A 12,021-nucleotide genomic window follows, 5' to 3' on the forward strand; every position below is an offset into this window, starting at 1 on the left:
AGTCTCCTTTGTTGGCGGGCTTCCCCGGTTTCAGCAGTGGGACCACTCTCCCTGATTTCCACACATCAGGAATGATGAGAGTGGCCATGGACAGGTTGAGGACCTCCGTTAGGTAAGCTACTCCCTTAGGCCCTAAATGTTTTAGCATCAGCATACAGATTCCGTCGGGTCCAATGGCTTTGGAGGCTTTCGCCTTCCCGATGGCCCCCTTCACTTCACAGCTGGTGAAAACAAGTGGTGCACTGTTTTTTGGCAGCTTAAGCAGCCTCCTGGTCACTCGACGTTTGGCCTTGTCTACCGAAGGGTGCAGTGTGAATTGCCACCTAAAGTAGGCTGCGCATTTCTTCGGGTCCGACGAAGCGCGACCTTCGAAAGAGATTTCCACTCTGTCATCACTCTTCGTTGGGTTGGACAGGGACCTCACGGTTGACCAGAGCTTACTCACACCAGATGTGAAGTTACAGGCCTTCAAGTGCTCCTCCCACTTTTTCCGCTTATGCTGATTTACCAGTTGCCGAATCTCCAATTAAGGTCCCTCAGACGGGGGTCCCCAGGGTCGATCTGGCGTAGGTGGTCACGCTCATTTGCTAGTACAGCTGCTTCGGCCGGGAAATTTGGGCGGACTTCCGCGATACGTGCGGAACTGGCGTTCGCCAGTGTGTATGTTTGTGGGTGTGGGAAGGGCGGCGAAGCTGCTCTCGGTGACTTTCGCGAAGCCGTCCCAATCAGCTTTGTTGAAGTTGGTGTAGGTTCGGTGGTCCGCGGGAGCAAAGTCGATGGGCTTATTGATCGAGATTACTATGGGTAGATGGTCTGATGCTAGTGTTAGCATAGGTCGCAATGAGATGCTATTGATCAAACCAGCGCTAGCAATTGTGAGGTCTGGCGAGCTGCTGCAGCTACCCATAATCCTGGTGGGGGCGTTGTTGTTGTTGTAGCAGCATACAAGTTCCCCAAAGGGTTTTTGGGGAGTATTGCTGGAGTGACAGTCCTTGGCCAGATATAAATCTGGGTCGTTCCGGTTTCGTAGACCCGACTGTCGTGGGAGCGTCGTCGTTCATGGTGCAGAATGTCGAGTCGTCTATCTGTTCAGCCAAAAGGTTTCCCCTACGATCATTGGCCAGGCTTGAGTGCCATAGATCGTGGTGCGCGTTGAAGTCACCTACTACCATTCAGGTGTCACCTCTGAGTAGCGCACCTATGTCAGGCTGATATCCTGCCGGGCAGCAGGTGACAGGGGGTATATAAACGTTGAATATTTCGAGCTCGACATCGCCTGACCGGACAGCTATGCCCTGACATTCTAGGGTGGTGTCCCTCGGGTCGATGTCTTCTTCGATAAGCCGATACTGCACTGTGTGGTGTAAGATGAACGCAAGTCCGCCACCATTATCTCGCTCGCGATATTTACAGAACTCATTGTAGGCGGCGCAACCCAATAGAGTTGAGTTGCTGTGCAACTTCGTTTCTTGGACCGCAGCTATCAATATGCCATGCCGACCCATAAAGACTACTTGCACCTCAATCTTACTCTGGAGTCCGTTGCAGTTGAGTTGTAGGAGATTCGTATGCCTTGGGAGGCTGTTCGCGATACGGGGGGTGAGGGAGGAGTGAGGTCTACCTTGGGCCTGTTGCATCTGACGCGCTTGCGGTTGCTGCCTGTTGGTAGGTGGCTGCAAAGAGGGCGCTGTGAGGATGCTGATTGTGCCGTTTGGCTTGAGCAGCAGGGATCCACATAGCTTGTGGTCCACTCCCGGTGAGACCTAAGACCAGAGCAGGTTCTTAGGTGACTCCATCCGTTGCATGAGTTGCACCTAACCGAAGTGGAGTTTGGATGGAGTCGATTCTGGCAAACACAGCAGAAATACGTTTCTGGTCCGGGGTTGGGCTCTACGCCCGCCCGGAGAAGAAGGATGCGGAGCAATCCGGCTGTAAGGAGTTGCTCCATGGACGAACAATGATTGAGGGGTATCGCCGATCTAAGCGGGGTAAGGTCGCCGAAACAACAGCCCTTGGTCGGGTAAAACCCGAGTCATTCCGGTACGTAGAACCGGCTGTCTTGGGAATGAACGTTTCTTTGTCTTTGTCCCAAGTACTGCAGGCTAGCGATTTGAGGACCTTGTTGCGGCTCTGTACTCAGTTGACAATAGCGGTTGTGTGCGCAGAGGAGAGCAGACTGTCGAATGGTACTCCGAGTATTTTGGGATTATTAACCGTCAGAATTGGTGTGTCATCGACGTGAATTCCCAGCGGTAGCCTGACCTCCTTCGTCCAGGTGGTGAACAAGGTCGCAGAGTATTTCGTAGGGGAGAGGGCTAGACACTTTGCAGTGCAGAAGCGAGAAAGATCGGAGAGATACCCGTTTACTTTCGAACACAGGTCATCAATTCCATTCCCAGTCGCCATGATCGAGCAATCGCCGGCGTAAGAGACAATCGAGACTCCCTCTGGTGGTTGAGGGAGCTTTGAAATATAAAAGTTGAACAGTAGCGGGGAAAGGACACCACCCTGTGGAACCCCCTGTTTGATTTTCCTAAGTTTGCTCGATTTGTCTCTGAACATTACCGACGAGTGTCGACCACTCAGATAATTTACCGACCACCGTTTGAGCCTCTGTGGGAGTGAGGAAGCCTCTATATCTTCTAGTAGCGTGGAATGGCTGACGGTGTCAAAGGCCTTTGACAGGTCCAACGCTACTAGAATTGTTCTCTCACAGGGACGGTTACGGTTAAGGCCACGAGTTATCTGAGTGTTTATGGCGTTAAGTGCTGATGTTATACTGTGCACTTTACGGAAACCATGCTGATGCTTCGCTGGGGTCGGGTGGTTCGTGAAATACGGAAGCAGCAAGGCCTCTAGTGTCTTCGGTACCGGGGAAAGGAGTGTTATCGGTCGATACGAATCTCCTTAGTTTGCTGGTTTCCCAGGTTTGAGCAGTGGGACCACTCTCCCCACCTTTCAGATGTCTGGGATGATGAGAGTGGCCATAGACAAGTTGAGGACCTCCGTTAGCTACGCTACTCCCGCATGACCCAAATTTTTCAGCATCAACATACATATTCCGTCGGCACCCATGGCTTTGGAGGCTTTCGCCTTCCCGATGGCCACCTGAACTTCACCGCAAGTGAAAGCAAGTGGGGCACAAGTTGTTGGCAGTTTGTGCAGCCTTCTGGTCACTCGACGCTTGGCTTTGTCCACCGGAGGATGCAGTATGAACTGCCGGCTAAAATAGCTCGCGCATCGCTCCCGGTCCGATGAAGCATGGTCGCCGAAAGAAATTTCGACTCTGTCGTTATGCTTCATCGGATTGGACAGTGACCTCACGGTTGACCAAGCTTACCCACGAACGACGTGGTCCACTGCCGGTGTGTCCGTAGTCCTGAGCAGACTCTGAGGTGACTCCACCCCTCGCAAGCATTACACTTGACTGAGGTGGAGTTGTGGTGTAGTTGTCTCTGGGATACACAACAGGTAAAGATTTCTGGCCCTGGGTTTGACTCGATGCCAGCCCTGAGCAGAAGAATACGTAGCAAATGGAGCCCTATGGAGGAACAGCTTCTGAGACACTTCGCAGACCTAAACGGGGTTAGATCGCCGAAACAACAGCCCTTGGTCGGGTAAAACCCGAGTCATTCCGGTACGTAGAACCGGCTGTCGTGGGAATGCGAAAGCGCATGTCTAGATCAGTGGTGCACACGGGAGTCTCCGGGAGCTACTCGGCTTTCACATACAAGTCGTGTGTGCGCAGCTACCGAACATACTACTTATGCGTCTGTACTTCATGCTGTAAGCATCACATGCGCGAACTGTTTTGCTGAGTACACACATACAGATACAAAAATATTGCGCTTGTTTTGGGAGCTCTGCCAACGCTGTGCACCACTGGTCTAGATCAGTGGTGCACACGGGAGTCTCCGGGAGCTACTCGGCTTTCACATACAAGTCGTGTGTGCGCAGCTACCGAACATACTACTTATGCGTCTGTACTTCATGCTGTAAGCATCACATGCGCGAACTGTTTTGCTGAGTACACACATACAGATACAAAAATATTGCGCTTGTTTTGGGAGCTCTGCCAACGCTGTGCACCACTGATCTAGACCAGTGGTGCACAGCGTTGGCAGAGCTCCCAATACAAGCGCAATATTTTTGTATCAGTATGTGTGTACTCAACCAAAAAGCTGCGATGCTTACAGCATGAAGTACAAACGCAAACTGACCGGCTGCTAGCGGCGCAAAAGTTCGGCAGTTATGTCGTTGCCAATACATTGTTTTGCGGCGTTTCCTCTGTGAACTTTTATAACTACATTCATAAAAATATTACTAATTTTGGTTTATAATTTTTTCCATCTTGCTATTGCTGAATATCAAAAAGGAATTAATAAATAATAAAAAGTTAGTTACAATTTAAGGGAAGGTTTCTTGCAAATAGTAGTATTTTGTGGTTGAAATGACTTGATCGCCGGCAGGAACTAATCAACTTTTTTTGCCGAAACCAAAGCAGGTGGGAAGAAAAAATAGTTGTTCATTTACGATTTGTCCGTAATATCGTTCTGCTCACTAAATTTGTAAAAATCAAATTTTTTCACTTAATTGCTATGTTTTTCTTTATTGTGGTAAATTTCCACATCATCACAGCAGCTGGCTGTCAAACTGATCTAGACCAGTGGTGCACAGCGTTGGCAGAGCTCCCAATACAAGCGCAATATTTTTGTATCAGTATGTGTGTACTCAACCAAAAAGCTGCGATGCTTACAGCATGAAGTACAAACGCAAACTGACCGGCTGCTAGCGGCGCAAAAGTTCGGCAGTTATGTCGTTGCCAATACATTGTTTTGCGGCGTTTCCTCTGTGAACTTTTATAACTACATTCATAAAAATATTACTAATTTTGGTTTATAATTTTTTCCATCTTGCTATTGCTGAATATCAAAAAGGAATTAATAAATAATAAAAAGTTAGTTACAATTTAAGGGAAGGTTTCTTGCAAATAGTAGTATTTTGTGGTTGAAATGACTTGATCGCCGGCAGGAACTAATCAACTTTTTTTGTCGAAACCAAAGCTGGTGGGAAGAAAAAATAGTTATGCATTTACGATTTGTCCGTAATATCGTTCTGCTCACTAAATTTGTAAAAATCAAATTTTTTCACTTAATTGCTATGTTTTTCTTTATTGTGGTAAATTTCCACATCATCACAGCAGCTGGCTGTCAAACCGAAACCAAAAAAGATACCAGAACATTCAGGGCGCAATCTTCTTTTTATGATTATTGTACTGCTACTTTGAATTTCTCAATTTTGACAATTCTGATCTAAAATTTAACGAAACCTCAGAAGCTTTAAATGCACTGCAATTCACTAATACCTACTTCCGCAAAAATCACCATTTTCCTTGTTAAAAGTTATTTTAAATCATATATTTTTATCGCCTTATTCATAAAAAATAAAAATTTTAAAAAGTTTTTTAAATTGCCGTTTGCAAACATTTTTCAATTTATAAACCTTTTTTAAAGCTACTTTAGTTTGTATGAATAAGGCTATTAGAATTTAGCACAATTAAAACACGTTCCCTATCGAAAAATTTATTATTAAGAAAATTGGCTGTTCTCGACATTTTCTTTCAACATCCAATTCGACTTGGTTAGATATGTCATCGCCGCCAGGACGTCGCAATCTTGTATTCTATCTTTCTTGTCAAATATGCATTATATCTAACTGTCATACTACTATTAACGGTAACCATATTTATTAAAATCGTTTCAATTCGTAATAAGAGTAGTTTACATACTTCTAGTCTAAATATATTTTTTAATATAAACTAGCTTTTTTAATTCTAAAATAAATCAATCTCAAGATTTACAAATAATTTTTCTTCAAAAAATACGTTCCAAAGCATCCCTGTTGATATCATAATTCAAATGCAAATTAGAATAGAAATTTTGATGTAAAAGATTTTCCGCGTATTCATCATACAAATTTATCACCTTACTTGTCCGTATGTCGCTCTGGAAATAAATATATTTTAATTTATATGTTTTCTTAAAAATAAATGCAAAATTACCTATTTTTTCCACCGGCAGGCACGAATATGGTATTCAAAACCGAAACAATGAAAACGAATTTTACACACATTGTTGTATTTTAGCGCAAAACGATAAGTTTATCAAATATTAAATTAATATATATATGCCTGGAACATTTACATTATCGTTATTATTGCAAATGCAAGACTTGGCATCCATTTTTAATTTCTTATTTAATCAATTCAAATGAATAAAAACAAACTTTTCTGAAATATTTCTCAATTTACATTTTAAAGTTTTTTCTGAAATTTGAATGTAACTCTGTGCGGAGAATGAGAGAATTGAAAATCAGATGATCTCAGTTGTTTTCAAACGTAAACAAACAAAATGGCGCTTTCTATACTTGTACACAACTGTACTTGTACTTGTATACAATGGTCTAAAGGGAAAGCTTGTTTTGCTATACTGTTTGCAAATTTTTTATTGTGTTAGTCAAATGCGTTCATTTAAGCTCAGATGAGCTGTATGCAAGAAACTGTCTTCTATTGATTTCTGATTTTCCCTGTTGTAAATAACCTCGAATATCTTTGAAGGTCACTCTACAATTTCGAGCTCAAAAAGTTTCATGACAAAAGGTCACAACATTAAGACAACACGTGTTGACTTCGGAACCTTTCTACGTTTCACATTAGGCCAGATTGGCGGATGTTTTGACTAGCACGGAAATGACCTTAGCACACTTGTAAGTGTATCTAGACCAGTGGTGCACACGGGAGTCTCACGGAGCCACTCGGCTTTCACGTACAAGTCGTGTGTGCGACGCTGCCGAACTTTTGCGCCGCTAGCAGCCGGTCAGTTTGCGTTTGTACTTCATGCTGTAAGCATCGCAGCTTTTTGGTTGAGTACACACATACTGATACAAAAATAATGCGCTTGTATTGGGAGCTCTGCCAACGCTGTGCACCACTGATCTAGATGTTGTGAACTTTTGTCATGAAACTTTTTAAGCTCGAAATTGTAGAGTGACCTTCAAAGATATTCGAGGTTATTTACAACAGGGAAAATCAGAAATCAATAGAAGACGAGTTTCTTGCATACAGCTCATCTGAGCTTAAATGAACGCATTTGACTAAAACAATAAAAAAATTTGCAAACAGTATAGCAAAACAAGCTTTCCCTTTAGACCATTGTATACAAGTACAAGTACAGTTGTGTACAAGTATAGAAAGCGCCATTTTGTTTGTTTACGTTTGAAAACAACTGAGATCATCTGATTTTCAATTCTCTCATTCTCCGCACAGAGTTACATTCAAGTTTCAGAAAAAACTTTAAAATGTAAATTGAGAAATATTTCAGAAAAGTTTGTTTTTATTCATTTGAATTGATTAAATAAGAAATTAAAAATGGATGCCAAGTCTTGCATTTGCAATAATAACGATAATGNCAGAAAAATTTGTTTTTATTCATTTGAATTGATTAAATAAGAAATTAAAAATGGATGCCAAGTCTTGCATTTGCAATAATAACGATAATGTAAATGTTCCAGGCATATATATATTAATTTAATATTTGATAAACTTATCGTTTTGCGCTAAAATACAACAATGTGTGTAAAATTCGTTTTCATTGTTTCGGTTTTGAATACCATATTCGTGCCTGCCGGTGGAAAAAATAGGTAATTTTGCATTTATTTTTAAGAAAACATATAAATTAAAATATNTATAGCAATTAAGTGAAAAAATTTGATTTTTACAAATTTAGTGAGCAGAACGATATTACGGAAAAATCGTAAATGAACAACTATTTTTTCTTCCCACCTGCTTTGGTTTCGGCAAAAAGTTGATTAGTTCCTGCCGGCGATCAAGTCATTTCAACCACAAAATACTACTATTTGCAAGAAACCTTCCCTTAAATTGTAACTAACTTTTTATTATTTATTAATTCCTTTTTGATATTCAGCAATAGCAAGATGGAAAAAATTATAAACCAAAATTAGTAATATTTTTATAAATGTAGTTATAAAAGTTCACAGAGGAAACGCCGCAAAACAATGTATTGGCAACGACATAAAATGTATGGCAATTTAGATGCCATCAGAATAATAACTACGATAAAAATGCATGAGAGAAGTGTGCGAAGGAGTAAATCTTTTCAATTTGAACAAAAAAAGTGTAAAGGCCGTTGTAAAATGGTCAACAAATATCTTATAAAATATATTCATTTTTACCATGACAAAAACATTACAAGGTAAAATCATTGAAAGACAGTCTGACGTTTGCCAGCAATATAATTTTAAAATTCGAACTCAAGCTCACAGACACATTCTCATTTTTAATCTCAAACAACAATTGTGAACAATTTCATTTTATTTTGAATTTTATATGATTTTAAAGTGTTTGCAAACGTCTGAAAAAAATCATGGCCGACGAATTGAGAGAATGGTTTTACTTTCTAATGTTTTTATCATGACTTTTACTGGGTGTAATGGAAACTCAGTGAAATGAGTATTAAGGAAAAAATTGTGAGAATAATAAACAGAAAAAGAGATGGGTGCACAAAAAGTTAAGTTAAATGTTGTACCAAAATTCTTAAAAAGTAAAGAAATCTATTTTTTTTTTGAATATTACTGTATAGAGCTTTTTAAATCTATTTCTATTTTTTATGAATAAGGCCATAAGTATATACCGTTTTTATAAATAAATCTTATAGCAAGATGCTATATATTTATTTATACAGTTTTTGGTTGGCGAAATATGTATTATTTTTAACTTAATAAAAAAGCGTATTTAACCACATTAAAAACACTGCCGCCATCATGCTTTTCAGTTTGGCAGGCACGTCCGCTGTTTGGCTGGGCGAAGGATTCCATACTTGTAAGTATATACGATGCTTTAGACGAAGTTTTTATATAACAAAAGAGACATTCTCCACATACTGCGAAAATATTTGGTATTTTCTCAAAAGCACTGAGCAAGTATGTAGTGTAACGTTGGAAATTCGTTTAAATATTTATAAAAAAAATTTTGAGTTAAAGCGGGCCCGGACGATAATAGAAGTTTATATTATTAAGTGAAAATAAGCTAACTAATAAAAGAATACCTATAGAGTAATAAGTGTTTATAGTTAATTTTTTTTAAACCAGATAAAAGTTGGCCGTTATAAGTGGACAAAAAGTTGGCTTTTATAGTAGACGGCTACGAAATTCCCCACAGGGTATATGTACATGTATATACATATCGAGCTGTAACCGCCAAAATAACGTAATTATTTTTTTTTTTTAATTTTCGTTTTAATGCAGAAATGCAGGGAAATGTTTAGCTATTTGTACAACGATTTAGGGGTGTGGTAGAGGGGGAGGAGTGTGGGGTGTGGGCCCCACAAGTCCCCCCCTAACCGAAAGAGGATTGACGCCACTTTATGAAAAGTCTCCCCTCCCCCCAACCCCTCCCACAGACCTCTGGGGAGCTGTTTGAAAATAGGGGAATTTTAGATTTTTTGCAAGGAAAAAACAAAGTTAAACTTGCGTCCGAAGGAGGGCTGAACACCTTTTGCAGAGAACACCTTTCTGCGTAGGCGGCCTTCGGCCGCGCTTAGCGATTATAACCCTTACTACGTGAATTCTCCTTTCTGTGACATTGTGATGTAACCTTGGGAAAAGATGAGGTAACTAGAATTCCGTTTCTGTGTGGTAAACCTGGGGCTGCCGCCCCAGTGATGTCTATTTTGGTTACTGGGTGTTTTATAAAAATATTTTGTATATAAAAATGTATATACAAATTTATAACAAAAATTTGGAACAAATACCAAGCTCCAACCGACATTATTGTTAAATTAGTGCACAGATTTAGTAAATTAAATTTTTGTAATAAAGCGTGAACTGTTGTCTACAAGCGTGTGTAAAAGTTTTTTGATTCGTTTAACGCGTTTGGGCACAGCAACCCAAAATCGTTGTACAAATTCATAAACAGTACCCGAAATGCATCTAGATGCTCTAGGAATGGTTCTGCATCAAAAAGAAAAATTTGAAAAAAATGTCGCTTGCGTTACTTTGGCGGTTAGGGCTTGATATTTAAAAAATTACTCATATACAGTCTTATTTATACTCTAGTTCAATGCGGAAATGTCAGCTGAAAACCCGAAAATAGTCTAATCGGAAATTCCATCGTTCCAAACCGATTCAGTTGAATCTGGTTCAAGGACATCGTGCAATCCCTTTCATTTGACTCTCATCTTTTGTAACCCAATGAACAGTGCGGATCTTATATTTTTTAGACAGGTTAGGTTTAGGCAACCATATTAAAATTCTAAGTAGGAAAGTTCACTCTCCTGTCGATAGATACAGGTAAAGATGAGAATAATAAAACACCTTTAGACTTAGCTACTAAAGGAGATATGATAGAGCTTTTAAAGAAAGCGCAGCTGGATCAAGGATTGTTAATTAATGCACGAGATGGCAATCTCAACAAAGTAAAAGGTCTTATTATTATAGAGAAAATCTCGTCAAAATCCGTTCAGTAGTTTTCGAGATTACCGCGTACAAAAAATCTCGACATTCTTTTATACTATATATAGATGACGAATTCCGTAATTGAAACCTCAACCCAAAATACGCCCCCACTCTCTCCCCCTACAGATCCTACTTTTTTTCTTGTCGATTTTCACTAAATTTTTCCCATTGAAGCAAAAGTTTTAATGAGATATTACCGTGATATGTTCATGCTCATGCCACAAATGCCACAATATCCACCACCACATTGCTGCTCCCACAACTTCGGCACCCACTGTAGTAATTTTCGACTGTTTGGCTGGAACAACTCGGTATGAAACTCTATTTAAAAGATTATTACATAACACAAAATTTGAAGAGAATAACTAACCCACTCACACATGACTCTTTCTAATTCCTTCTCTATGAATTAGTTTAAGATACCGCCATCCGTTTTGCGTACAAAGAAAATGGCGGAGAGGAACTATTGCAGGAATCATCATCATGGAACCCAATAGTAATAACCCAGAAAATAACTTAATTTAGCATCGAATTAAAAATGCACACGATGCATCAATGTTTTCAAATAGATCTGGAGAAACATCGATGGAAATATCGATTCATCGATGTTTTTAAATGAACTACTTACATCGATGGCGCATATTCATAGTCATATTTAGGGCCTGTGCCAATCGGTAATGGGCTGTTTTTGCTTATGCGTAAAAACACATTTAGTGCATTTAGCTCTAAATGCTACTCTAAATGTCCATTTATCCATACAAAATTCGTCACCTAAATGCAACTAAATGCAGCTCCATTTTTGCATTAAGAATCTAAATGCTAAAAGCAACCCTGTGATCTTCCAAAATTTCCACGATTCGAACATGGTTTAATGAGAAAAACTGGCAACATTGCTTTTTCGAGTATACAGTCGCTAGCTGCGTTTCAGTGATCGCCGATCGAGATTTAATTTATTATTTTAAATTATTTGGATAAAGAAAAGTTACGCAAATTCAACATCGATATGATGCTGATAGAAATCTGGATTAATTTCTGATCAACTCTGTTTGTTTTGTTTCCTAATTAAGTGTGGAAATTATAATTGACAGCGCCGACAAATGAATATATACACAAACAAATGTTCGGTTATGGTTAAAACAATTCAACAGCAATAAAGGCAAAGAAAAAAAAACGTTGTAATGTACAAAAACTAATAAAAACGTTCGTAATAATAGTATTTTGTACGATTTGGGCACGCCGAGTGCGAAAATACACGAAATAAAGGGAAAATTGAGTGAATTGTACATCGGAAATCGACGCGAAAAAATCGCTCAAGTGTGCGCACGTTTGCGGATTCGAAGTTAACAGCTGAATTCGCAACGTATTCGCAACGATGGAATCGCGCTAATGTGCGCTTCGCTTTACGATAAATTCTCACGGAAAAGATAATGTGCAAAAACCCCTACTGAAAAGGAAAAAATTAATTCTAAACCGAAAATTCAATATAAAAAC

At 39.8% G+C, this 12,021-nt stretch overlaps 1 protein-coding gene across 2 annotated transcripts in view; it reads right to left on the minus strand.

Moving 5' to 3' along the window:
* Positions 1 to 11,145, minus strand: part of LOC108362696 (NADH dehydrogenase [ubiquinone] 1 beta subcomplex subunit 2, mitochondrial-like) — a 59,862-nt gene extending 48,717 nt beyond the window's left edge. For both annotated transcript variants that reach the window (XM_017615784.1, XM_017615785.1), the window contains exons 1-2: positions 10,909 to 11,145; positions 10,728 to 10,851 (exon numbers count right to left, since the gene is read on the minus strand). In XM_017615784.1, the coding sequence (XP_017471273.1) occupies positions 10,728 to 10,851; positions 10,909 to 11,015 (231 nt within the window). In that variant the 5' untranslated portion in view covers positions 11,016 to 11,145. The remainder of the gene's footprint in view (positions 1 to 10,727; positions 10,852 to 10,908) is intronic.
* Between the last annotated feature and the right edge of the window lie 876 nt (positions 11,146 to 12,021).

This window comes from Rhagoletis zephyria, unplaced genomic scaffold (genome assembly GCF_001687245.7).
Source record: "Rhagoletis zephyria isolate East Lansing unplaced genomic scaffold, Rhagoletis_zephyria_1.1 Rzeph_scaffold_01073, whole genome shotgun sequence".
Lineage (NCBI taxonomy): Eukaryota > Metazoa > Arthropoda > Insecta > Diptera > Tephritidae > Rhagoletis > Rhagoletis zephyria.